Here is a 27189-nt window from a genome sequence, read left to right on the forward strand (position 1 = left end):
GGTTTGGGTCAGATCTGACTTTATCCAAATTACTTTGCTAATCCCTAGTTTAGACACTCAGATTTCAAGCACCTTGTGAGCTGTACTGCTATTCTCTAGCACGTTTCCTTTGTCACAGAGAATGTTCTACCCATCAGTCAGAAGGAGCTGCTCCCCTTCTATTGCCATGCATCCCATTAATGGTTCCAGACTTGTGGCCATGGATACAGGTCTTTGGATAGAGACAGACCTTTAGGGTATTTCACAAGCGTTGGCTGCACGGTCAGTTTGCTAACAAACTTAATTTGTACATAAGTGCACATATTGTGCCCCTTAAACATCAATATAAATGCACTCAACGCCAATATGTGTTCATACTGACTTCTTCCTTGAGCAACAAATAGAAATTTCTGGTTGCTTGAATTCACAGCTCTCATCAACCAGCTTTACAGGAAGTAGTTAGACTGTCATGTAGAGAAGAATGGGGCCTCAAAAAATTGTGAACAGAAAGTGCCCACAGCCTCCCAAGAACAACAAAATAGCAGGGTCTGGGCTATTGCCCTTAATCTTTGTGGATTCATGACTAAAACAGAACAAAATTTGAGGGCAGTTGCAGGCCACATTTTTGGGCCTCAGTGAGCTCTAGTGAACTATCTAATTAATCCTCACATTGTGGCATGCTGGGAGTGGATGTGTCATTACACAAAGTAAAACTATTCCCCCCCTCCCTTCCTCACACATTCTTATCAACTGCAGGAAATGATCCACCTTGATTATCACTACAAAAGGTTCCCCCCCCCCCCCCCAGCTCTCCTGCTGGTAATAGCTTACCTTACCTGATCACTTGTTACAGTGTGTATGGTAACACCCATTGTTTCATGTTCTCTGTGTATATAAATCTCCCCACTGTATTTTCCACTGCATGCATCCGATGAAGGGAGCTGTAGCTCACAAAAGCTTATGCTCAAATAAATTTGTTAGTCTCTAAGGTGCCACAAGTACTTCTTTTCTTTTTGCAGATACAGACTAACACGGCTACTACTCTGAAATGCTGGATTGGGTTATCCCTAAACCATCCCTAACTGGGTATGTCTACACTGGAGCTGGGGGTGTAAATTCCAGCTAGAGGTGACATACCCGTGCTTATTGAATGAACATGCTACAAATAGAAGTGGGAGGGAGGAGCTGCCATGAGTACAGTACCATAGGTACGTACTCACAGTGGCTAGCCCCTCCCATGGCTTGCACCACAACAGCTACAATCCTGTTTTTAGCACATTAACGCGATCATAGCTAGTGTGTATGTCTCCTCAAGTTGGAATTTACATCTTCCAGCTCTAGTGTCTTTCTGGCATACCTAGGAAGTCTTGTTTCAGAGTAGCAGCCGTGTTAGTCTGTATTCGCAAAAAGAAAAGGAGGACTTGTGGCACCTTAGAGACTAACCAATTTATTTGAGCATAAGCTTTCGTGAGCTACAGCTCACTTCATTGGAAGTCTTGTCACTTGAATCCATGCAGGTATTGCCTCCGAGCTTGTGTGTCTTTTGAATTCACAACGATACCTGTGGTGATACGTGCTGTAGTAAAACATCTACATTCCAGGGACACTGTTTGACAAATCAGTTTCTCTTCATTTTGGATCGTGCTTTATTCGCTTTGCTGTGCCTGTCTACTGCACTTTGGTCACAGGGTATTCAGGTTTATGAAGATCCTGCAGTCTTGGAGAGTCTCATCCATCATTTTGTAAGCCAGTGCTCTGGGTGTGTTTTGGTAGAGTTTCCCCAAGCCAAACCCTTAATGAGGGTCTGAAAAGATCAGAGACCTTTTTTTTTTTTTGACAAAAATGATATGTTACAGTTTCATCTGCCTCTACACTTCATGGCCAGGATCAGAAGTGAGGACCCACAGCAAGGGGTGACTGGTCAGGACTCAGGGATGTTGGCAAAGCTGTAATGGATGGTTCAGGACTGGAATAGCACTAGGTGCTGATAGCAGAACTATTGGTAAAGAGATTGTGGTAAGTATGTAGTGCATATGCCTGCTTTATTTCTGCTCCAGCACTGTAACAGGGTCAACAGTAAAAAAAAAAAAAAAAAAGTTTGCAAACAAGGTGTCAGGAAGGAGTAGTCTTATCAAATGCCAACAACTGCGTAAGCAATGGGTACTGAGTTTCCTTCCCTGCTGTGGAAGTGACTCTCTTAGGAGAGGATGTTGGTGCAGGAAGCTGGATGGAATGGGGAGTCTTGCAATGTTGCCCATGTTGTAACTGTAATAAATGAGATTTCAAGGTCCAATCCTGCTTCCAATGGAAGCTTTGCCATTGACTTCAGCAGCTGGAGGCTCAGGTTTTTTGGGGTATGTCTATACTGCACACTAAGCTTGGGCTCAGGCTCAGGTTCAAGCCCAAGCCTCCCTTCCAATCACACAGAAATTAGTCCGACTCAGGCCCGTGGACCCTGGTAGGGGGCTGGGTCAGATCCCATGTCTGTGACATGGGTCAGAGTCCAGGCCCTCTGCAGTGTGAAAGCAGCTCAAGTCTGGGTTGTCAGACTTGGGCCTGGAGAGTCCGCCAACACTATCCCACACTCCACTGGGACTGGGATAACCATTAGATTCCAAAGCTTGTCACTTGCTTCCCAGGAACCGGAAGCAATCTCCTGATTAAAAACAGCTGCTCTGCGATTAACCCTTTATTGCCACACAGACTGCTCAATAGAAACAACAAACATAGTCAATGCTAACAATTATTATCTGTGGCCAGCAACAAGGCGAAGTCCTGCCTCAGGTGCACTGCTAGCTGACCAGGTAACCCAGCTGGATTCTGGTTAACCTCTGGCATGAGGCAAGCAAGGCATTGGACTGCAGCAAGAGCGTGAGAAATGAGCATGTGTATAAAAATGATATCCAACTGACTGGCAGCGTTGAGGATCGACCAGACAGCCAAACAATGCCAACAGCAGATCACACAGTAGAAGACAGACTACTGGAAAATCAAGGATGCTAATGGCATCTCTGGGAACTCCCTATCTTTCAGCCTCTTCTGAGGAATTTGACTGGGCAATGGGAATGGCACCTAGCACTGTGCCCCACATGATGCATGACCCTCTGCTGAGTGACGATGGTGATCTTTTATCCCTCCTATCACTGGCACCACCAGAGGAGAGCTAGGCGCTGGATGAGGCCAGTAACAGAAGAGGCTGTGTGGCTGGAATAGGTACTGCATAGCCTGGATATGTACTGTGAGGACCTTTTTGGGCACGGCCCTGGGGAGCAGCCCACTGCAAAACTGGCATCAGAATCAGCGCTGGAGCTGGAGTTGAAGGCTGGTAAGTTTCAACCACTATGCTTGTTTTTATTAATGGATGAATGAGAGAGATTTCCAGTTTATGGACCTATTTAATTTTTAATACAAACCAGGATTTTGGTGCACTTCTGTTCAGGGCAGGACCCATGTCATTCTCCTATCTCCCTTCACCCCCTACTGCCACATGGGATTCAAAATGGACACCACAGAAAGATGAAATTATACAGGCAGTTATCATGACATTTTTACTAGTTACTTGCAGATTGGTTTATGTATGGGTTGGTGTGCCACAACTCATTGCCTCACAAACCTCTCCCATGTAATACAGTGCACCGTACCATTCTGCCACACACTCACTGTTCCCAACTCCCTGTTGAGACAGGCAGCAACAGAGGCTGCACAGCGTGAGGGGAGATTGGCAGACAGATTCACGGAGCATGACTGCCAGCTGAGGACGAACAACAGAGCTCAGCAGCAGGAGCTGTTCAAGCACTTACTGCGGGAGATGGCTACCAGACTGCAGGCTCCAGTGCAACCAGTATCTCCTTCTCCAGATCCATGGCCCAAGTCCCCTTAGCACTATTGCACCCTGCAGAGCGTCCATCTTTTGGATAATTCAGGGGGTGGATGGGCCATGTCACAGGAAAACAGTGGGTCATGGAACGGACAAGTGCACCCTGTACACTCATCCATTCCCATCCAAGTGTGCCTACATGCACAAAACGTGCCAGAAAGGACAAAGAAATCATGGTCCTTTGACTGTTTTTAAACAAATTTTGTTTCACTATTACAACCAAACCAGCTGCCATTATGATATGCAGTGCAGCATCCTGTACATACCCATGAGAAATAAAATCTTGGATTTGCACAGAAGGCAACCATAAAAATGCTTATTGTGTGTAATGGTAAAAGTGGCACGAATGTTAATGAAGGTCATCGGATACCCAATGTCAAGTTTCATAATAAAAATTGACAATCTGTGGTCACAGTAATCCACCAACTGTGAATGGCAGTACATTGCTAATATGGACAGAATGCATAACATGGAAGTTTTTATGGAATTCATCATGACACACAATACCTACACATGTATAAGAAATACCACAAACACACACACACACACCTCAGATACCATTTCATTCCCCCTCATGGATAGGGCCATGCATACCCATTATGTAGGCACACAAAACATCCCTGATTTCCATTGCATGCCAGGAAATCAGGACTGGCACCAGTCTTGACAGGCACACTGTCTGGCTGTGTGTACCAGTTCAGAAATCCAGCAGTGTCCTGAATCCATTCCTGGAAAAAAGAGTCCCCCTTCTCCTCACAAGCAGTGTGTAGGGTGCAGCAAGCCACAATAATGCAGACTGTGTGACACTGGCATCCAAACGGTTTGGAAGGCAATGCCAACAGGATTTAATCGGCCAAATGCACATTCCACCACCATCCTACAGCTACTGAGTGTGTAGCTGAACCTTCTTTTGCCTGATCTTCTGAACTCAGGGTGTGGTTTCATAATGGTGGGGATAGTGACTCCATTTATAACCAAGTCATTTGGTGGGAATAATGTCCCAGCTTCTCCATGAAGGTAAAATACCCATTTCTGGAACACACTGGCATCATGCACCCTGCCGGTGCCTCCAACATGAGGGTCCATGAATCTGTCCCTGTGGTCAACCAGGGCCTGCATAATGATGGAGTAGCACCCTTTGTGGTTTATGTGCTCCTTGTAGCGGGCAGACTATGGGCACATGAGTCCCATTAGTGGCCCCAGTGCAGTTTGGAAAGCTCAGTCTCAAAAAGCCAGCAATTATTTCAGGAATGTTTGTAAAACCTGCCCACAATTGGTAAAACTCAGTCCTGATCACCTCACAAATTTCTGCCAACAACAATCCCACAGCTGATTTGCTAGCTCCAAACTTGTTAGCCACAGACCTGTAGCTGTCTGGGACAACCAGCTTCCAGATGGCCCTCATCGACCTGCTTCTGGGTGGACATAGCCTGCCTCATGTGAGTATCCTGACACGGGAGGGTAGTGACAAGCTGATCACAAACCTCCAGGAACATCCGCTTCTTCATGCGAAAGTTCTGACCATGCTATTGGTCATCCCAGGGCCGCATGATGCTGTGATCCCTCCAGTTTGTGCTGGTGGCCCTGCTCTAGAAGTGCTGGTCGACAGAGAGGGAAATCTGCAGCTAAGGCTACAACAGGCATGAGCAGCACCACCTGGTTCACAGCCGGTATGTCAGTATCCCCCTCCAGAGGTGCCTCTGGCAGTTCAAAGACTGCTGCCAAAATGTTCACCAGCATGTTGCAGATGCTCCGCCTGTGTCCTGAAGTAGGACTGAGAGCATGAGGTGGAGCTGTTCTTCCAGCAGGGCGGGATCCAAGTTGACTCTGGCTGCAGGGAGTGTGTGACACAAAATGGCTCAGCTGGATGTGATTGTGGTCAAACATCACCCAAACTTCTTTCAACAAGCTCCCGCGGGCAAGTTCTCTGACGACTCACTGTGGAGGGCTTGCAGCAGAGGGCCCCAAGAATCTTGGGATAAGATAGTAAATGCCCACAGATGCTGGAGTTCTGATTCAGGTCTGCAGAGTACAGTATGGACATGCCAGCGCAGGTGCAAGGCCTGAGTTTCCACTGCAGTGCGGATGCTCGAAAATACAAGTTCACAAACCTGGGCACCGCAGACTCGGACTGTGTGTGCAGTGCAGACGTACTCTCAGTCTCCAGAGCTGACAATTATCAGCACTAAATTGACTTAAAAATGTTTATAATGAAAACAGAGTAGGCAGAGAGCCTGTCCATTTCCAAGCCAAGATAAGATCTGGGAAGGGGACACTTGAACCTTCCACTTTGCACACCTTCTCTACGTGATAATGTGTGGGTGAACCTTGATAGGTATGATATGAAGGGCATCTGAAACAATGTAAAATATTATGCAAACAATATTGGAACCTCAAGGTTTTGGTTCAGTGTTCAGTTTAAGTTCTGGGTGAAGGACGAAGACAGATTTCATTATATTTCAATAGGTTTTCCTGGCCTTACTAATTTAGGATCTGCTTCTGTTCCTACTGAAATTAATGGGAGATGAGAACTCCTATTTATTTTCCTAGAAGTTTTGGTTGTGCAAAGAAAATATAATCAGACTCTTAATGTTACATATGGGATAAAAAGATACTGACTGAGGATGAAAAACTAGAAACAATTTTGGCTAAAAAACATTCCAAACGTTTTTATTTATACAACAGATTTAAAAAGTAATAATGTGAGACAAACTCTAGATGACTTACTTGTAGCCATCTATCCTTAAATTAAATGGCTCTGAAAGGGTTGTTACCACTGGCAGAACCATGTGCATTGTTCATGCATCTATAACGCTAGAGAATGAAAGCAGTTGTTACTCTGCCAGGGCATGGAAGTGCAAGACTAACTATTGGAGGGACACTGAGTGATTGCAGAACATTTAAAGAGACATGCTCAAATAGCTTGTTCCTGGAATTTAAGCTGTGTTTTTGGGGAGTATGTCAGTTTTACCAAACCTAATAGGAATGGAAATTTAAAAAGAAAAAAGTTTCTAAGTTTTTTATGACTAGTGAAAATTTCCCTTCCAGTGAAAGTGAAATTCAAGAGCAAGAGGTTAGTGTTTGAGAACCAGGAAGTGAAACTGACTGTATACATCTCTAATATTTTTTTGAATCACACTATGCTCTTGGAATCAATTATATCTTTTGGCAATGAGTTCCACCAGTTAACTATGCTTTGTATTGAAAAATATTTCCTTTTATTGATAAGTGTGTTGTTGCCTTTCAATTTTATCAAACATCCCCTTGCTCTTGTAGTATGAGAGAGGGTAAGCTGAGCACCTGACTGATCTTCACTATAGCATTCATTGTTTTCTGGACCTTTATTTTGTCCCCTCTTCTATTCATCTCCTTTCCAAACTAAACAATCTTAATCCTTTTAACTTTTCCTCAACCCTGTAATAATTTTTGTCATCCACCGCTGAAAGTTTTCTGTTGCTGCTATATCCTTTTGGAGATTGGTTTGACAAAACTTACACTCTCACCATGAAAATATTTATATAATGGCATTGCAGTAGTTTCAGTATTCTCTGTCTCTCTCTTCATATATCATAGAATATCAGGTTGGAAGGGACCTAAGGAGGTCCACCCCCTACTCAAAGCAGGACCAATCCCCAAACAAATCATCCCAGCCAGGGCTTTGTCAAACCTGACCTAGAAAACCTCTAAGGAAGAAGATTCCACCACCTCCCTAGGTAATCCATTCCAGTGTTTCACCACCCTCCTTGTGAAAAAGTTTTTCCTAACATCCAACTGTAATAGAGCCAGACTCACCCAGCGACACCTCCTGCTGGTTGTCCTTGGGAATTAGCTTGTCAGCCTGTGGAGCGCCCTCTGCTGTCTGGTGATCTGCTTTACCGCCAGCCCCAGTCCCTCCCAGGACCCAGTGCCTCCTCCCACTTGGGTGCTGCCCCCTGGCAGTAAACCCCAACACTCCCTGAGGGTCTATCATCCCCAGGGAACCCCCACCAACTACCCCCACCTCGCCTCAGTCTTGGCTACTGCCAGTCATCGCTTAGTCCCGCTCCCCAGGGCAGCCTGCAGTATATCAGCCACTCATCACAGATGAGGGGGTTTGGACCTGCTGCCTCTGTCTGCCCCCTTGCAACACCAGTACCTAATAGGCCCTAATCTAGGCCTTGCAGCCTGCGGTTTTCAGGACAGAGCTCCCCAGCCTTTCCCCCTCAGCCCTGCTCCAATCTAGGTACTCCCTCAGGTCTCTGCAGCCAGGTCCTTCCCTCTCTGAATGCAGGGAGAGACTGGCTAAGCTTCAGCCAAGCAGCCCCTTTTTGGCCCAGCTGCGGCCTGATTGGGCCATGGCCCAGCTGCGGTCATTTCCCCAATCAGCCTAGCTTTTCTTGCCCTCAGCCCTAGCTCTCTCCCAGGGCGGGTTTTTAAGCCCCACAGGGCAGGAGCGGATAACCACCCCACTACACAACTTAAACCTCCCCCATTGCAATTTGAGACTGTTACTCCTTGTTCTGTCATCTGGTGCCACTGAGAACAGTCTAGATCTATCCTCTTTGGAACCCCCCTTCAGGTAGTTGAAAGCAGCTATCAAATCCCCCCTCATTCTTCTCTTCTGCAGACTAAACAATTCCAGTTCCCTCAGCCTCTCCTCGTAAGTCATGTGTTCAGGGTCCCCTAATCATTTTTGTTGTCCTCCGCTGGACACTTTCCAATTTTCCCACATCCTTCTTGTAGTGTGGGGTCCAAAACTGGTCACAGTACTCCAGATGAGGCCTCACCAATGTCGAATAGAGGGGAATGATCACGTCTCTCGATCTGCTGGCAATGCTCCTACGTATACAGCCCAAATTGCCGTTGGCCTTCTTGGCAACAAGGGCACACTGTTGACTCATATCCAGCTTCTCATCCACTGTAACCCCTAGGTCCTTTTCTGCACAACTGCTGCCTAGCCATTCGGTCCCTAGTCTGTAGCGATGCATTGGATTCTTCCGTCCTAAGTGCAGGACTCTGCACTTGTCCTTGTTGAACCTCATCAGATTTCTTTTGGCCCAATCCTCTAATTTGTCTAGGTCCCTCTGTATCCTATCCCTACCCTCCAGTGTATCTACCACTCCTCCCAGTTTAGTGTCATCTGCAAACTTGCTGAGGGTGCAATCCATGCCATCCTCCAGATCATTAATGAAGATATTGAACAAAACCGACCCAGGACCGACCCTTGGAGCACTCCACTTGATACCGGCTGCCAACTAGATATGGAGCCATTGATCAGTGGCTGTTGAGCCCGACGATCTAACCAGCTTTCTATCCACCTTATGTCCATTCATCCAGCCCATACTTCTTTAACTTGCTGGCAAGAATACTGTGGGAGACCGTGTCAAAAGCTTTGCTAAAGTCAAGGAATAACACATCCACTGCTTTCCCCTCATCTACATAGCCATTTATCTCGTCATAGAAGGCTATTAGGTTTGTCAGGCATGACTTGCCCTTGGTGAATCCATGCTGACTGTTCCTGATCACTTTCCTCTCCTCTAAGTGCTTCAGAATTTATTACTAGAGGACCTGCACCATGATTCCTTGACGACCTGCTCCATATATTCCAATACGTTGCTTGCTGTTTTCCCACCTCTGCACATCAAGTGCAGGGTTTCCTTGATCTGTCCATGGGGATGTTCAGGTACTTACTCTGAGTGGTTATAGTCAATTTAGAATCCATTAGTGTTCATGAGTAATTCAGTTCCATTCCAGGGTTTATTACCTTGTACTTGTCCACATTGAATTTCATTTGTCTTCATGTTGCCCAGTTATCTAGCTCTTTTAGGTCTCTCTGAAGTCTTGGGGTTGCCTCCTTTTGGAAATGGCAGGAAATTTGGCACCCTAAATCTTCAGAATCCTCCAGGATCTGCAGAGGTTTTAGGTCTCTGCATTGCTTCCCATCCCACCTGTATGACAGCACAACTCCTGCAATAGCTGTGCTACTAGGGACTACTCCTAGGCCATTGCCCTCAGGCACCCTCTAAAGGGGAGTCCCATTGCAGAAGCAGAAACCTGATCAAGACTAACACTGAGGAAATCAGAATTAATGTAGACAGGGGATCCCAGTATCCCTGGATCGCCCACCTCTGTGGGGTTAGGAGAAGGTGGGAATGATGCCATAGAATCCACCCATGTTTTCCCACAGAGCTGGGATCCTACAGATTTCAATCGCTTCTTCACACGGAAGTAGAGAAAATTATTTGGCCATTATATCCAGCTGTGCATGGCTTGGCTTGTGCCATCAGATTCTGCTGCTGTAAATAATTTGTTCTGGTTTTTAAACTCCTAATGTTGCACAGACACCAATAGTCCCTTTGTGTTTTTAAGCAAATAGTTTACCACTGTTTTTTCTCTTCAACCAAAACCTCTGTCTGCTCCAATGTATTTCAGTGGGGGTTGAAGCTGTGTCCTTGTCTTGTTCCACTCCCAGTGTCTGTATTACTAGTTGTCAAATGTCGGCATTACGCTGTGTTGGACATGTAATTGTGTAATCTACATTCTGGGGAAAGCAAGCTAATACCTAAGATTGCTAACTAAGGTAGACAGAGGAGGTGAAATCTGTACCCATTCCATGAACAGAATTCAGGTGCAGGGCTGCCATGCTGGCACCTGAAGCCCAGCATTAAATTCACTCCATGTGAATGTGGGAGCCGTTATTGACAACTGGCTCATCAATGGCTTTTCTCAACCACTTTAACAAATATTTTTCTTTGACCCTATCGCCTGGAACCTGCTGGCAAAACCACATCCCCTCTGAGCTGGGAGAGCGTTCAGGCAAATGGAGTCTAGCCCACTCTGTGTTATAGGTGCTAACCATGATTTGGCCCTGTCTACACTGGCAGCCAAACTATTTTCAGCCCAAGTGGGAAGTGGGATATGATGCTGACATGTCAACTCTGAGTCATAGTGTTGACAGGACTTCTGTTCTGGTTCTTACACGGCCCTCATGACCATTGTATCTGTGCATCTGCCAGAGTGCAGTGGGGGTTTGTGCACTTGGAGATGAGTCCCAGCTCGAGGAGACATACTTGTGTGAGCTCTGATCAAGCCAGCATGCTAAAAACAAAATGTAGCTGCAGCAGTGCGACTGGTGGGAGGGGCTAGCTGCCCTGAGTATGTACACGTCTGAAATGCTTGGCACATACTCAGGGTGGTTAGCCTCTCCAGCTGGTTGTGCTACGCTCTGCTTTTTTGTGTGCTAGCTGGATGAGAGCCAGCGCAGGTCTGTCTCCTCACGCTGGGAATCACGCCACCAGCTCCAAGTATAGGAAAGCCCTCAGTGACGTGGCTGTGTGTGCGATTGTGCATCACGCTGAATTTACTTTTGACACATTAGTACGCCTCTCTCCCATGTGCTCTGACACTTGTGTCTGTTCTAGGTGACCAGAGTCCCACAAGCAGAGAAGAGCAGCCTGAGGGGTTTGGATGAAAAGGCTTACCTGTCCTCCAAGCTGCTGAAGGCCGGAGAAGACCCATACCGACAACATGCTTTTAACCAGATGGAGAGCGACAAACTCAGCAGTGACCGGCCCATTCGGGACACCAGGCATTACAGGTACCACACTACCCTTGTTCAAAGCCAGGGCCACCTTCTTGTGCTGAGGCCTCTCGGTTCCCGTTACCCCTGCCATCCCTGTGTTGTTATGCCCCCTGTTAGTGAAGAACAGATTGTGTGCATTGGCAGGGTCTCCCTTTCACCTAGCTTTCTGTTTCTCCAACAGGATCTTGTGGGTCTTGAATGAACACACACAGACTCCTGCTATTCCAGCCCTGCACCACCCCCCATTGCCGTGCTGTGCCAATAGCCTTAACCCAGACCTAGAGCTCTGTCTTGTTATTTCAGCCCTGCATAGACCTGCCATGGCGACTCAAACCACCCAGCCTGCACCTGTCCTTCTTGCCTCCTTCCACAGATTTCCCAGTGAACATCCATCCCGACCTGCAACACACTCTGTTAGTGCAGACCTGCACTTCTTCCCGAACACGCCTCGCCTCTCAGGCCCTAACCGTCTCTGGCCTGTAGTGTTCTGGAGCAGTGAGAGCCAGTCTTTCCACACTGTGTGGTGGGTTTGGGATGTATGCAGATGTGGTTCAGATGAGACCAACACGTTTATTTACTACTCACACCAGACATTTTTTATACATTTTGCAAAACACCCACACTCTTGGCTTTTTTCACGGTGGGGAAATTCATTCTGCTGACTAACACCCTCCTTAAGCCATTAATATCTTCACTGTCTTAAACTGTTATACATTTGGGTGAAAGGTACTACAGAAATAGAAGATCATTGTAACACAGGGCTTTGATGATGTATGTTTGATGATGGCAGGTGTGGTGTAAGGGCCTGAACAAGAACAGACCCACTCTACTCACTTCTGAAATGAACCTTTGGGGTGGAATGCAGACGCTGCCTGACACTGCACAGCAATATAGGGCAAGAAGGGAAACTGCACAGGGAATGTGTGGAGCCAAGGAGTAATTACCTAAACTGGAATCAGCAATCCAGGGTTAACAGCCACAGCCTTACGGTTGGCACGGTTGGACCTATAGTGACTGCAGGTGGTCAGGATCTTGGCTACATACCTCCTCTGAAAGATGGCTCCTCCAGCAGCACAGAGCTCTGCTCCAAGCACCGTGCTAGGGACTGGTTCCTTCATGACCCAAAGGCAACAGTGCCACATATGGAATTAACAACACACCACTTCCTGCTGGGTAGAACTGCTGTTCTCTGATAATCAGCTATTGTGCTCTGTCAGAGAAATGGGTGCAGTTCACTGGTGAATTATTATTTATCTATTTTGATTGCTGTAGCACCCAACATGTAGTAAGTGCCTCTAAAACAGAGGAAGACAGTCTTTGGGCTTAACAGCAAAATGTCCAAGGGCTTGGCTACACTTGCGAGTTACAGCGCAGTAAAGGAGCCCCGGGCGCACTAGCTCACTCCCCGTCCACACTGTGGAATAACGTTTGCTGTGTCCCCACTGGTGCGCCGCAGTGCCAGTGTGAATGAGGTGTTGCTTTACTGCGCCCTGATCAGCCTCCAGAAACGTCCCATAATCCCCTTAATACAGTGGCCACTTTTGTCATTGTGAAATTGGCTGCAGGAATGCAGAAATGCTGTTTCAAAGCTCCATTTCGGAGAAGCCGGCTGCTTATCAGCTCCGAGAAAAAGCAAACATTTACTGTTTGCTTTGAGTGAGTGAGAGAGAGGAAGGGGGTCTGAACTTACAAGACAGCACACTGACACATTTTCAGCACCCCAAAAACCCACTCTCTCTCCCTCCACATACACACAACACACTCCCTGTCACACTCCACCCCACCCCACCCCCATTTGAAAAGCACATTGCAGTCACTTGCATGCTGGGATAGCTGCCCATAATGCACCGCTCCCAATGCCGCTGCAAATGTGGCCATGCCAGTGCGCTGTCAGCTGTCAGTGGACAGATTGCAGCGCTTTCCCTACTGCACTCTACGAAGGCTGGTTTAACTCACAGCGCTCTACATCTGCAAGTGTAGCCATGCCCTAAGGAAGAGAATACACAGTGATTTCTGTAAACCTAAGGCCAGATCCAAGGCCCCTTCTTCATCCACTTTGTGCTGCTCTCACGGAGAGCTGCAGGGCAGCTGGGGATTCCTCTTGCAGAGGAGAATCCCTGGGGCTAGGTCCACACTGCAGGTGGGAGCTGCAGCTCAGCTCGAGCTAGCACCTAAATATAGCAGGGTGGATATTGTAGCACAGCTGGCAGCTTGGGCTAGCCACCCGACCGGCCCCCTGGGTCCAAGCTTGGGCGACTAGCCCAAGCTATCACCTGTGTCACCACTTCCACACTGCTATTTTTAGGCACTACCTTGAGTTGAGCTAGTGCAAGTCTGTTTACCTAAGCTGGGAACCGCAACTCCCAGCTGCAATATAGACACATCCCGACTGGCATCAAGTCAGTGTAGGTGGCTGGCCCTCCCCTCCAGTGCAGTGGTTATTCTGGAGGCATGTTGGGGCAGAATGGGGCATGTCAGGTTACACTGTGCTGTGGCACTCCTAGGCTAATGGAACACCCCCTGAAAGTCATTTCAGATTATACAAATTAGAAAATCCCTGAGGCTGCTCTTGCTTGTGCCAGGAGAGGAACTGGCCCCTGGCTGCCTTAAAGGTCACAGGTCAAAAGGCCACCTATGACTCTCCTCTTTCCCCAGGCACAGAAGTAGAGCTGAGACATGCCTGAACTTGTGGCCCATAGTTAGTTCATACAGTTTTTCAATCACTTTGGGATCCTTTGGATAAAAGAGACTAATATTATTCTACCCAGCACAAAGAGAGACCGAACCTTTTTATATCAGCTTCTTCCTCCCCTGATGTGACTCTGAAATTTGCTGAGGAGCTGGGAACCCCTTTCCAAATAAGCATAGACAAATCTCTGTACTTGCCCACATCTTGTCATCTTAATAGTCCTTAAAAAAACAACCCACCCAGTTATTTTAAAGCAATAATAAATACAGTATGTCTCCTGCCTGGTCACAAGTCTTCCACTTTGTCTTGATCAGGGCTTCTTTATATGCCTGAAAATTGCAGTAATAAGCCACTGTCACAGTAGTAACACTCTGTAAGGAACAAAATAGTCCGCACTTAGAATAGTTGTAAACAATGGCAATAAATGTGCGGGGAAAGAATGGCAACAGTTTAAGTAATAGTCATAAAACAATGGTAATAAATGCTGTAATAAACATAGAGCTAATAAGTCATGGGAAGAAGTCAGTTATTTCCCCTAGGTCCTGGGGTGGATTCAGTCTAAATGTGGCCTTGATTAGCCAAAAATGTCAGGCCCCAATACTAAGGGTGGGAATTTGATCTGAAATGTGAGAATCTGAACTGGCCGATGTTTGTCATTGCCACAAACTTGGGTGGCGGGGCTATGGAGGAGCAGATCAGCCCAAATCTGTCATTCCCAGAACATGGCAGAGGCTGGAGCTAGAATTCGTGGGCTCATGCTGGATGGGTGGGGTGGATCCCACAGTCTTTGCTCGTGTAGCAAAGAAAATTCAAAGTCTTGGATGGAGGATATAGTGCCCTGACCTAATGGTTTTATGAAATCTTGATACATTACCTCATAAGAGGAAGGTCTGGGAGAGTAGCCTATTGCTACTAAATTAGCAGTGGCCGGGAATACTGTGGCTGCAGCATTCTCAGACCCGGAAGGAAGGAGGAGCACCCCATTTCACTTAACAGAGACTCCTCTGGCTTGATGAGCTTTGAAAAAATGGTTGTTGCAAGGGCCTTTATGAAGAGGGAAGTTGCGTGGGGGGAATCCATAAGGCTTTGATAAACCACCCCCTCCAGAAGGGAAGAGCTCATGTAGAGTACATTATTGTTGCTTTGCATTAGCAGTGCTGTTGGTATATAATTCAGATTTTCAGGTTCCCTTCTTTTCTCATCTCAACGTTTTATTTGTAACTACTATAAATAGCCACACATTCCACATCAGAACACCAAACTGGAATTCTGGCACAAACCGAGCTGAGTTCAAAGGTTACAAGCAAAACATACATGGTGAGCTGCAGGAGAAAACAGATTCTTGGAGTCATGGGAATGAATCCTTGTTCTCCTGGGGTGTAAGAAATCCTGGCACAAGTTCACCCTAGGCTAAATCTTGGCTCTTAGTCAGTGAATAGATTTGTGTGCTTGTCATGCAAGTAAAGTAAGACGAGAGAGTGTTTTTCATTCAAAGAAATTTAAACCTCCTCATCCCCTAGCATTCTTTTGTGGTTTCAGATTTTATGCTGGCTTCTAGTGATACAAATTCAAATTTTGATACAACCTTCCATTTGGCAACACTGTAATATCTTGATCCTGATATTTTCCTGGTAGTGTAGGGGAATCATTTTCCATTGCCAAGCAGAGATGTTGGTGGTTGAAAGAGAAGCCATTGCCCGTGGGCAGATCTTTAACAAATAATGACAGTGCTTTCCCTTCTCTAGGGCCTGGCATCCAAGGATCTCAAAGTGCTTTACAAACCCCAACCATTGAAACCTCCCAACTATGCTGTATAGATACTGTGACGTACCAGGGTACAATCCAGACTAATGAGTAGCTGTGTCACCCCTACCCTCTAACCTGGGGTGCCCTTTACAATGCTTTGCTGCTGTAGCCTCCAGCCTGGACTGCTCACAAACAACCTCCAGCCTGCAAGTCACTCCCAGCAATGTCTGTGTTTGTGCTGCAGCCAGCCAGCCACATCTTGGCATTTACCAGCCTAGGTTATAGTGCAAGGTGACCCCACACACTCCAGGTCCTAGATTTCCCCCCAGAAGTGTATGTCCTATACTACCCAGCCCAGCCCTCTCCTGGACAATACAAATTTATCTATAGTCTGTTATTTCTTTAATAGAAATAATATGCACATAACTTGAAACCCCCAATGGAGTTTCCCAATCACTTCAGTTTAAACACACTGCATTAGATAAAACAATAAAACAAGTTTATTAACTACAAAGAGATACATTTTAAGTGAGTACAAGTAATGAGGTATAAAAATCAGAAATGTTTACAAGAAAATAAAGTTAAAACACTACTGGTGCCTAGCTTAAAAGCTATTTCAGATTCAAGCAGTTTCTCAGCATATGCTTTCAGCAGTCTTACTGATCAAACTTCATAGGTCAGGACCACTTCTCTCACAGTTCAACGAATGCTTCCTTTGTTGCTTCTGGTGCTGTGAATGTGATGGGCAGGGAAAGAGAGGGAGGGTGCCTTGGGATGTTTGTCCTTTTAGTGTCAGTCCTCCTTTTGAAAAATATTTCCAGCTAGGTACCAGGAGAAAAAAGGTCTATATGGCAGGATGTTCCCTGCTGCTTTTTTCTCACCTGTTTGAGCTTCCTTTATCTCCCCTTCCTGCTTGATGACTGTTTACTGCTTAAATCAAATTACGCAGAGCACACATTCCTTTGTGTGAGACAGATCAATTTGCCAACCAGAGGCTTGGTCTACACTATAGAGTTAGGTCGACATAAGGCAGCTTACATTGACCTAACTCTGTAAGCGTTTACAGTAAAATGCAGCTCCCACTGGAGTAACTAACCCACTAAACCGCCTTAATAACTCCACCTCCGTGAGAGGCATAGCACTTAGGTCGATGTAGTTAGGTCAAGGCAGTATCAGTGTAGACACTGGATTGCTTCCATCGACCGTTGTGGCCTTTCAGATGCCATTCCACAATGCCCAACCAGACAGTTAAATTGGTGCAAGCATTCCTGGTGAGGACGTGCACTGCTGACACAAGGAGCCTAGTATGGACATGCAAAAGGGATTTAATGACTGCAATGGCTGTACGTCGACATAACTTAGGTCCACTTAATTTTGTAGTGTAGACTGGTCCTCAGTTTGGAACATGTGTTAATAACACCATACAGTGGAATCTTATAACTTCAAAAAAAGTATTGCCACACATATTTTATCAGGACAATAATGAACAGCGAATTATGAGTTTTCAAATGATACCTTACATGACCTATTTTGTACAAAGATGATTACAATAGTGTGTAGCGTGTGGATGCAGGGGTACATTCTGTCACAGATACTTATTGTCCCTGTTCTACACAGGGATAAACAGACTTTATTCAACTCGCTGAAGATCACACAGCAAGTTAGTGGCAAATCCAGTAGTCATGAGACCCAGTCCCTTGCTTGAACCACTAGACCTCATTCACTCCTAGTATTGTCGGTCAGACTGCAGTCCTGTCAGTGTCTTTTTCTTTTTAGTAGTGACTTAACTTTTATCCTGTTGTCCTTCTTAACCCCATTGAGCTCAGTAGAGGTTCCCATGGTAGGCAGGCAGTGTGGTGGTTGCAACCCCTGTGCCACACTCGGCTGTTTTTCTTTGGGAAATTCCAGGCATCTCTCGCAAAGGGCTGCTGTGTATTGTATCTGGTTTGAATGTTTGCCCTCCCATGTTTCAGATGTGCCTCTGTGCACTATGATGCAGAACTGCCAGCAACCAGCATCATCATCACCTTTCACAACGAGGCTCGCTCCACCCTGCTCCGCACAGTGAAGAGGTAGGTACCGGTGGGAGAAACGGCTCTTAAACCACAGGAAATTGGTTGCTGGTCCCGGATCTGAGATGGCTCCTGGCAGTAAAGAGCAGGGCGGAAAAGTCCCCAAATGCAATGCCCCCCCCCCCCCAGGTGGTTTTTGATCTGACCATGAGCTCAGCAACCGGCAAGAGGCCAGGAGGTTGGCCAGGTGTATGTGTCTGCAAGGGTCATGCAGGGAACTGTGTGTTTCAGGGGGGCAGTTAGACAGGGAGTTTGAGGGAATTGTTAGCAGCAGGGAGGAGGCTGTTTGGGTTAGGCCCACAAACACTTTCAAGGGGCATCCAGGCAGGGAGTGTGAGGGAAGCTGAAGGGAAAACAGACTATTGGAGGTGCTTTCAGGAGGGAGATAAAGAAGTTGCGGGGGGGGCAGTCTCAGAGAAGAATCAGCAGCTAGGTCCTAGCTGGGTCATATATTGTAGTAGTGGTTTACACTGGGATGCAGCAGGAGTCTATTTCATGGGAGGAGGGCGGTGCACAGACGGCATGTCCGAGTGTTTGGAGTGAAAGGTGATGGCATTGAAGTCTGATGGAGACTAGGCCCCTGTCACCTGATACAACACTTGGAATCGCTCACTGATGGAATAGCACTCGAGTCCATGGCAAACCCCTGGCTAGGCTTGTGTGCACAGCCCCTGCCAACCAGAAGCACCCCAGTCCAACAATATATGTGGCTCTCTCCCCTTAGTCACAGTGGTAGCCAAAAACAAACAGGTGCATCAGGTGGGGTGGCTCTGAGTGTGGGAGTAACCCCAAGCAGGTGGGAGCATGAAAATATCTGCTGCTATTCATACAGCAAAGAAATATTTCCACCAGCTCCTTTCCTTCCCCAAATCCCTTTCTCTGCTGCAGAGCCCAGACAGGTTTTCTGCCTTTATTTTTCCAGAGACTGTGTCCTCTGCCGTCTCTGAGATACCAAATACTCACTCAAAAGCTCCCTGAAGCAGGCAACCAGCCCAGGGAAAAGCCTCCCTCTCCTGTGGAGACTGGCCGAAGAGAAAGAACAGCTCAGCTGGAAGGTTCAGCTAAGGGTACCTGTAGCACGAATGCAGCATTCATTGGCATTCATTCTCTCACTGAGTCCCAAGGGCTTGCAGAAGTTTGCTTTGTGAATAAATAACAGACTCTTTCAAGTGTGCCGGAGCTGGACTCATGGATAGAAGGCTGGTTTTCTAAGTCTCTTCCCAGTTTGGGGCCACCTGCTTTCCAGAGGTCTGAATGTGCCAGGCTGGGCATGAGCTATTGCTGTGTGTATAATTGCTGCTGAGTTCGCCTACCCAGGCAGTGCACCCACCACTGTGTCATTACGGTAAAGCACTTTGGGATATATCAAGTATGAAAGGGACTCTTCTAGTCTATTTATCACTTGTTGTGAGTCTGCAGAGGACCACAGTGATATTAAGCAAGAGGAAGCATAAAATTGTATCAGCTACTTTTTTTTTATGGCATCTGGTCAGGCTTCCAGAACAGCTTTAGGTTTAAAATTGCAGCAGGAGTGTGGGGCCCAGGATGACAATTAGAGCTTGATTGGTTAGATAACTAATCAAAATTAACCATGCAAGGAGCACCTGTTGAAAGTTCTATGTAATTACATGGTTATAACAGAGTACTTATTTTTTCCCAAACAGAACTTAAGGGATTTTAGTTGCACTTTGGGGATGATGAATGAGGAATTGGGTATGAAGAAGAATAACTGATGAAAATAAATGACAATAAGGACATTTTTAAAAGCAGCCATTGGGTTGGGTACCAAACTTGCCATTTTGGGCCTGATTTTCAGAGGTGCTGAGAACTTGCACTTACAGTTGACATTCATGGGAGTTGTGGATGCTCAAAACCTCTGAAAATAGGGCCCAGATATCTCAAGTTGGGCATCCAAAATGGTGGCTGCTTTTTAAAATTTCAGCTACGCACTAGCTAGTTTTAAGAAGAACTACACAAGGGTGGTACCACTAATTCGGCTGAGCCTGTGTGAGACGGGTGGGAGCCCTCCTGTAGACAAGGTCCCACAGCCAGATGCATTTGTACCACATGGGTTTAAATTGTCTACACAGGGGATCCCATCAGGGCTAACACAGATTCATGTGAATCGGTGGCACTGTTGGAAGGAATTTTTTCCTAAAGTTCCCTAGCATAGAGAAGACTGTTGTGTGCATGGCCTTGTGATTTGTTTAGCAGGCAAATGCTGCTGGTTCAAGGCATACAACATGTTTAGGCCACAAGGATTTGTTTTTAGCTTAGAGGTAGCTGAGGAGGAAGATACAAAGTCTGATGCTTGGATAAAGAGACCAAACAAGAGACTAAATGAGAGAGGGAATGCAGAAAAGAATTAGAAATAGCCTGGATGCCAGCAGCTATTACAGTGGCATCTTAAACAGCTTGCCTGCTGGCATCCTTTGATGTGCAGGAGATATCTGTGCTGGTCTGCTTGACATCTGTTGCTTTGCAGGAGACAGTTGTCACTCATGAACTGTTTTCTCACTTGACATGCCCTACTCTGCAGGAGATGGCTATCATTCATGGACTGCTTGCCTGCTTGGTATCTCTGCCTTGCTTGTCATTAAGTGAAATTACCAGTTTCTGCCATGCTGGCCGCTCTCACTGACACAATTAGGCCTTATATAGAGGGAAGACAACAGCTGTGTTGTCTATATTTTATTTATTGATTTTTAGGGTGTGTGGATACCATTTGTCTGTGAATACAAATGTATGGGTGTACATTTGCTGTGTAAGATAACAGGGCTGTCAGTAGTTCAGTGCCCAATCTAAGTGATTGTGTAAATTCTGGTGGAAACAATGCTGTAGAATACAAACGTATTTTGTGCAGCACCTTTCATACAAGCTGCATCCCAATATGCTTTGGCAAATTCAATAAATATGGGCAGATAAAGAGAGAAATTCAGAGTAAAAGAAGAAAGGGATGTATTTTCTGGTGAGATTTGAAATGAAATGGAGAGTCTGTGAGCCAGAGAGAGATAAAAAGGAGGATTATATAGATGGTCAGATCTGCAGAGGAGAAGACTCTCACGTCAGCATTGCTGATACATCCATGCTGAGGCAGCAAGAGGACACTGATGCTGAATAAACAGAGGGAGCAATGAGAGGAGTAGAGAGACAAGAAATGCATCGGAGGGGGGAGAACAGACTGAAGTTGGTCCATGTTTCGGACACAAGGAAATTTAGAACTGGATTTTGGAATAGTAGTAATGTTTAGCTCTTTTATAGCACCTTAAGAACATAAGAACGGCCATACTGGGTCAGACCAAAGGTCTGTCAAGCCCAGCATCCCGTCCCCGGCCAGCGGCAGGTGTCCCAAAGGGAATGAACATGGATCAAGTGATCCATGCCCTGTCACCCAATCCCAGCTTCTGGCAAACAGAAGCTAGGGACACCATTCCTGCCCATGCTGGCTAATAGCCATTGATGGACCTATCTTCCATGAATCTATCTAGCCCCCTTTTGAACTTTACATCTGAATTAACATTAACTAATTTTCATGGCACTCTTGTGAGGAAGAGACATATTATTCCCTGTTATCTACACTGGGGAAATATTGGAAGTGTTATAATCTCCATTTTGGAGATGGAGAAAATTATACACAGAGAAGTTAAGTGTCTTGCTGGAGGTCACACAATAGGTTAGTTGCAGAACTAAAATTAGAACTCAGGAATTCCTGACTCCCAGCCCTATTTGCAGGCCACTAGACCATAGTACCTCTAATGAGGAAATCAGTGGAAGTGTTGATGAAAAAGGTGTGATGTGTTTGTTTCCTTTTGCACGTGTTGGAGTCTGGAGATCTGGAACTTGTGGACAAAAGCGTTGTGGAAGTTGTAGTCATATAGGTGAGAGGAGGAGAATGCAAAGACAAGGATTTCAGAAGAGGTGGGATAAGGGAATACACAGGCAACACTGTAGAGGAGGCAGGAAAATTTAGATGATAGGTGGGGTTAGACCAGTCTTGTTAAATATTTTCTCTAACAAAGTGGTAAACTGCCTGGGGCTGGTTCTCCACTGCCTTTCGGCTTGTGGTCACTGACACCTACGAAGAGAAGGTACAAAATGGAACCGTTTTGATTTGGGTGCATTTTACACTCACTTTACACAGCTGTGAATTACTACACAAAGCACAAGGTAGTCCTGTACATGAAACTTGCAAATGACAGTGATGTGGGAGAAGTTGCAATCATCAGAGAAAACAGAAAAGTAATGCTATGGGACCCAGAGAGGGCTGAGATGTGAACCAGATGTAGCAAATGGTATCTGGCTCGCAAAAATGCAGGCTGAGACATCTAGGGAAATACAAGCTGAAACCCAAATATTCATGGGCGGTCATGTGGAAACATAACTCTGAAATAGAGTGGGGTGAGATAGTGAACAGCAAAGCGGTTATGTGTTTGCAGGGTGAGATAGCAGTAAAAAAAACACAGCAACATTAGGCTCTGTTAGCCTAGATGTGGTGGTTTTTAAATAATAATCTCACGCTCCTCTCCTCTTTATGGCCCTGATCCGGCAAGGTACTTGAGAAGGTGCTTAATTTTAAGCACATGATTAGTCCCATTGAAGACTGGGAGTTTGTTTCCTGCTTAGGGGGCATTATGGAAGAAGGCCTGAGTGGGCAGAGGAAGCAAAGCGGTTGGTGAGGCCCGCATTGTTGACAGAGAAAAGCAGGTAAAGGGAGACATAAGGAACGATGTAGATCCAATTGGAGCTGCGCAGGGGCTTGAAGGTGAGGATGAGAAGTTTGAACTGGCTGTGGGGAGTAACCAGGTGCTAGGGGAGGGATTTGAAGAGGCAAGGGAGATGGTTGGATTGACAGGTGAGGAAGATAATTTTAGCAGTTGCATTTTGGACAGATGGGAGGGACTTGGGAAAGCCAGAGAGTTCTCTACACCTCCCTACCAGAAAGATATTGACAAGTTAGAAAGTGATCAAAGAACTGCAAAAATCATTATTTGCGCTTGAGAGAATGGCTTATGAGGACAGATTAAAAGAACTTTGGTAAATTCGTACATCTGAACTGAACAATGATGACTAACTCTGATCCCCAAGCATGGTAGAGCTCCTCATTCCTCCATCTGCAGAGGGTTGGCGATTCCCCCTAGGACAATGGGGCCTGACTGCCTTGTGCACAGTGCTTCCATCTAGTGGCTGGATGGTCCATGACTGCATCTCCTATGTACGATGACAATACAAATAATAAATAATAACAACTACCACCCATGGAATATTATAATATATAACAGGACCAACAAAGAAAGATAAACAACACTTTATTTCCAGAAAGGATGGGTAAACTAAAAGAAGGGCAAGGGAACAGGCAAAGGAGACAAGTAATGTTATGGCCCCGTGTGCCTGGTCACATCATTACTCATCACTCAACTTTGACCCGCACTGTGTGAATGCTGGGCGGGTGATGGGAGCCAGCATTGCTGCTGAGTGGCCAGGTTTGGGAGGAGCTGCCCTTGCCCAGGATGGGAACAGAGTGCTGAGTCAGCAGGGGTGCCAGTGAGTGGCCAGGAAGATCCTGGGGGTGGTGGGTGAGGGGCAGGGGCAAGTGGCTGAGGGAGTGTTGGTGGGGGGTGAAATTAAGAATGGGAACATTTTGGCTGAATATCAGAAAAAGCTGAGTGACAGTTAAACTTATAGGGCTGTGGAACTGTCTCACCCAAGTGATGTGACGGAAGTCCCGTCATGTGGGAATTTGGATATACAGTACATTGGGCAAAGCACTAGAAAATGTACAAATCCAGGTTTGTGCTGGAAATGGCCCACCTTGACTATCATACACATTGTAAGGAGAGTGATCACTTTAGATAAGCTATTACCAGCAGGAGAGTGGGGTGGGGGGAGAGAAAACCTTTTGTAGTGGTAAACACCCATTTTTTCATGCTTTGTGTGTATAAAAAGATATTCTATACTTTCCACAGTATGCATCCGATGAAGTGAGCTGTAGCCCACGAAAGCTTATGCTCAAATAAATTGGTTAGTCTCTAAGGTGCCACAAGTACTCCTTTTCTTTTTGCGAATACAGACTAACATGGCTGTTACTCTGAAATCTTGCCCTGTAGTTTTTCAGGTGTATGTTGGGGTGTCTTTATCTAAATCTATTGTGTTTCTTTGTGGTTTGCTGTTCCCACAGCCCCCTGTTAAGTTAGATCAATAAAGTCATACAAGAAATTCTAATAACCCACCATCTTCTACAGTAAGTTTACCTCACTGAACAGGTCATGGACAGTATTCATATCATTATCACATATCAGTATTCCCAAAATAAATAAAAATACAGCTTCTTGTCCATCACACCCTGGTTTAGGGTGACCAGACAGCAAGGGTGAAAAATCAGGATGGAGGTGGTGAGTAATAGCTGCCTATATAAGACAAAGCCCTGAATACTGGGACTGTCTCTGTAAAATTGGGACATCTGGTCCCCCTACTCAGGTTACAAACAGTACAAGCAAAAGCGTTTGTTTAATAATGATGAGGTCCTTCTTTCCTTCTTGGATTCCTGCAGTGTTATGAACCGCACCCCTGCCAATCTCATTCAGGAGATCATTTTAGTGGATGACTTCAGCTCAGATCGTAAGTATCAATCCTCCCTCTCTTTCTTTTGCTTTTCTCTCTGATTTTCTCCTTCACTCACTCTGTTCTCTTTCCCTCCCTCTCAAAGATTCTCTCTCTTGCTCACTTGCCAGTTGGCGAAAAAAGAAAGAAGAAGGAAAGGAGAGAGGCTTTTCTGCACCTAGTTTAGCTTTCACCCATGGCAAAGAGGCCGTGTTTTCCTCTTTCCTGTTCTCCTTGTGTGAAGTTGGTAGTTCTGGCCAGGTTGCCAGAGTACCCAGTCTGGTCCCATTAACCACCTTTTTATGTGGTGTTTAGCCCAAATATGGTGAGTGGTGTAGGCCAGTAGTGTCTGATTATATGGGTTAAAGCAGTGGTTCTCAACCTGTTTATTATTGTGGGCCGCATATGCCCAGCACCCCAGCCCACACCCAGAGACCCCTCCACAGAGTGGGGCCAGGAGCATACTCCGCTGCAGGGCTGAGTGGAAGGGCAGCCCCAGACCCCGCCATCGCACAGGGCAGCCTGGCAGCCCGGACCCAGCATGCAGGCCCTGCGGCCTTTAGCACACAGCTAGGCCGCAGCTATGTGCTAACTGGGCCACATGTGACCCGCGGGCAGCACGTTGAGAACCACTGTGTTAGAGAGAAAGACCACAGAGAACTGTTGCAAACTCTCATGTTCTACAGACAGACTGGCTTTTGCCCTAGGCCCAGGCTGGGATCGTCATGTAGCTAGGGCATCCCTGGAAGTAGTTCTGGGTGAGATTTTGCTTCAAGAGGCACCCGACTTCCTCCAGCAACCTGGTGCCAAGCAGGAGTGTATGCTGCATGATCCTGGCTAGCTCCACAGACTAGTGGCTGTGCCGTGACTCCGCCATGCCACCTTTTGGGTAATTCATTCCCCTAAAGGCACTAGGAGATAGTAATCTACGCACTCCCCTGAGCACAGTGCTTGCATTTGTTCCTGGCTGTTGTATAATGGGGTTGGGGTACAAGGGGCTTCCACAATGGCCCAGGACAATCTAGCACCATGTTTATTATAATAATTAATTACATCTTCAGACTATTATTAGTTTTTTACAGCATTTTGTAATGAATGTCTGCAGTGCCCCTGTGAGTTAAGGAAGTGATACTGGCTGCATTTTACATATAAATAGCTTTGCCCAAAATTTTCAAAAAGCGGCCACTGAGTTTGGGTGCCTGAGTTCCTGGGTGCCAGCTTGAGACTCCAAGAGCATGATTTTGAGAAGTGCTGAGCACCCACAACTCCAATGGGAGGCAATGGGAGCTGTGGGGCTCAGCACCTCTGAAAAGCAGGTCCTAAGTGTCTCAAGTTGAGCACCTGACAATTCAAACCCAGACTCCGTTGCCACTTTTGCAAATGTTGGCCTTGAGCAGCTTGAGGCCAGATTTTCAAAAGAGCTCAGCCAGAAACTCCCATTTAGGCCTCTAAATAAATGGCAAGATTATCAAAAGTATCCATCTCCCAGATGTTCCCATTATTCTCAGCGGTAGCTCTAGGGTGCTGAGCACTTCTGCAAATCTGGCCCTTGGCGCCTCGGTTTCCCCAAGGACACACAGAGGTTAGGGTCAGAACTAGGACGTGGATTTCTGGGCCCACTCTTCTTACATTCCTGGCGGGTGAATAACCTGAAAAGAGATTCTTGCATTCACCTGAAATGGACCTGTCCAGTGCTGGGACACAGTCTTCCCTTGTGACATCCAGCAATATCTCAATAGTTCTTTACTGAAGAGCTTCTGCCACTACATTTGAATGATACAGCAGCTGCCAAGCTGCCCACAGAAAAGCAATATTTCAGATTTGTGTCCTTGAAAATGGAGAAAGAGATGCCAAGAGAAGCACTTTGGCTGGTGGCCTTAGCGTCTCTCTCCAGAGCACTGAGGCTGTGGGAAGATGATGGCAAGCAAAGGGCTCTGCAAGATGTAGAAAAGTGCATGGGATAAAAGAGCTGCTTGTGGGGGGAGGGAGGTGGAGAGGGCTCAGGGAAAATGGGCTTGTGATGGAAACTTTTGCCCCAGTGATATCTGTTAGAGCAGGACTTGCCAAAGTGTGGCCTGTGGTCCAAATGTATCCCACAGAGTTCTAGAGCAGTGGTTCCCTAACTTTAACAACCTGTGAACCCCTTTCAATAAAATTTCAAGTCTCACGTACCCCATCCTAAAAAGGAATATTTCCAGGGATTTTCTCCTTTACCTGAGTATAAATTATAAAAGCAGTGATCTTGGAAATATAAAACTGGTTTTTATGACATGCTTGTACACTCTATTTATTATTAATTATTATTTATGATTACAGTATTTTTATTACATTATGAAAATGGCAACACGCTTCCAAGATCTCACTTTCGTAGCTTGTTTCACTTTGAATGAGCCTGTAATAAGCCAAGGTTCCTATGTTTCATCCAGGAGTATCAGATGTGAAACAGCAGGAAGGTATTTAAGAAGCCAACTCAAAGAGTTCTTCCTACACAAGCATTCAGATCTTGAGCAGTCCGGGCAAACAACGCACGTTACAACAAAGCTTAAACTTGTTCTTCATAATAATTTTAAAAACAACACTAGCTGCCTATTTAATTTTAAAAACAGCAAAAAATATCCACCTCCATTTCCATTCCTTATAAGGAGTCTTGAAGTTTAAATCTCCTGAG

General features: G+C 46.0%; 1 protein-coding gene across 3 annotated transcripts in view; it reads left to right on the forward strand.

Annotated features, from left to right (window-relative positions):
- The window catches only part of GALNT16 (polypeptide N-acetylgalactosaminyltransferase 16), a 137672-nt gene that overhangs the window by 61250 nt on the left and 49233 nt on the right, over positions 1 to 27189 (forward strand). For all 3 annotated transcript variants that reach the window (XM_048855869.2, XM_048855868.2, XM_048855870.2), the window contains exons 2-4: positions 11257 to 11432; positions 17826 to 17924; positions 24472 to 24539. In XM_048855869.2, coding sequence (XP_048711826.1) covers positions 11257 to 11432; positions 17826 to 17924; positions 24472 to 24539 — 343 coding nt within the window. The remainder of the gene's footprint in view (positions 1 to 11256; positions 11433 to 17825; positions 17925 to 24471; positions 24540 to 27189) is intronic.

This window comes from Caretta caretta, chromosome 6 (assembly GCF_965140235.1).
Source record: "Caretta caretta isolate rCarCar2 chromosome 6, rCarCar1.hap1, whole genome shotgun sequence".
Taxonomy (NCBI): Eukaryota; Metazoa; Chordata; order Testudines; family Cheloniidae; genus Caretta; species Caretta caretta.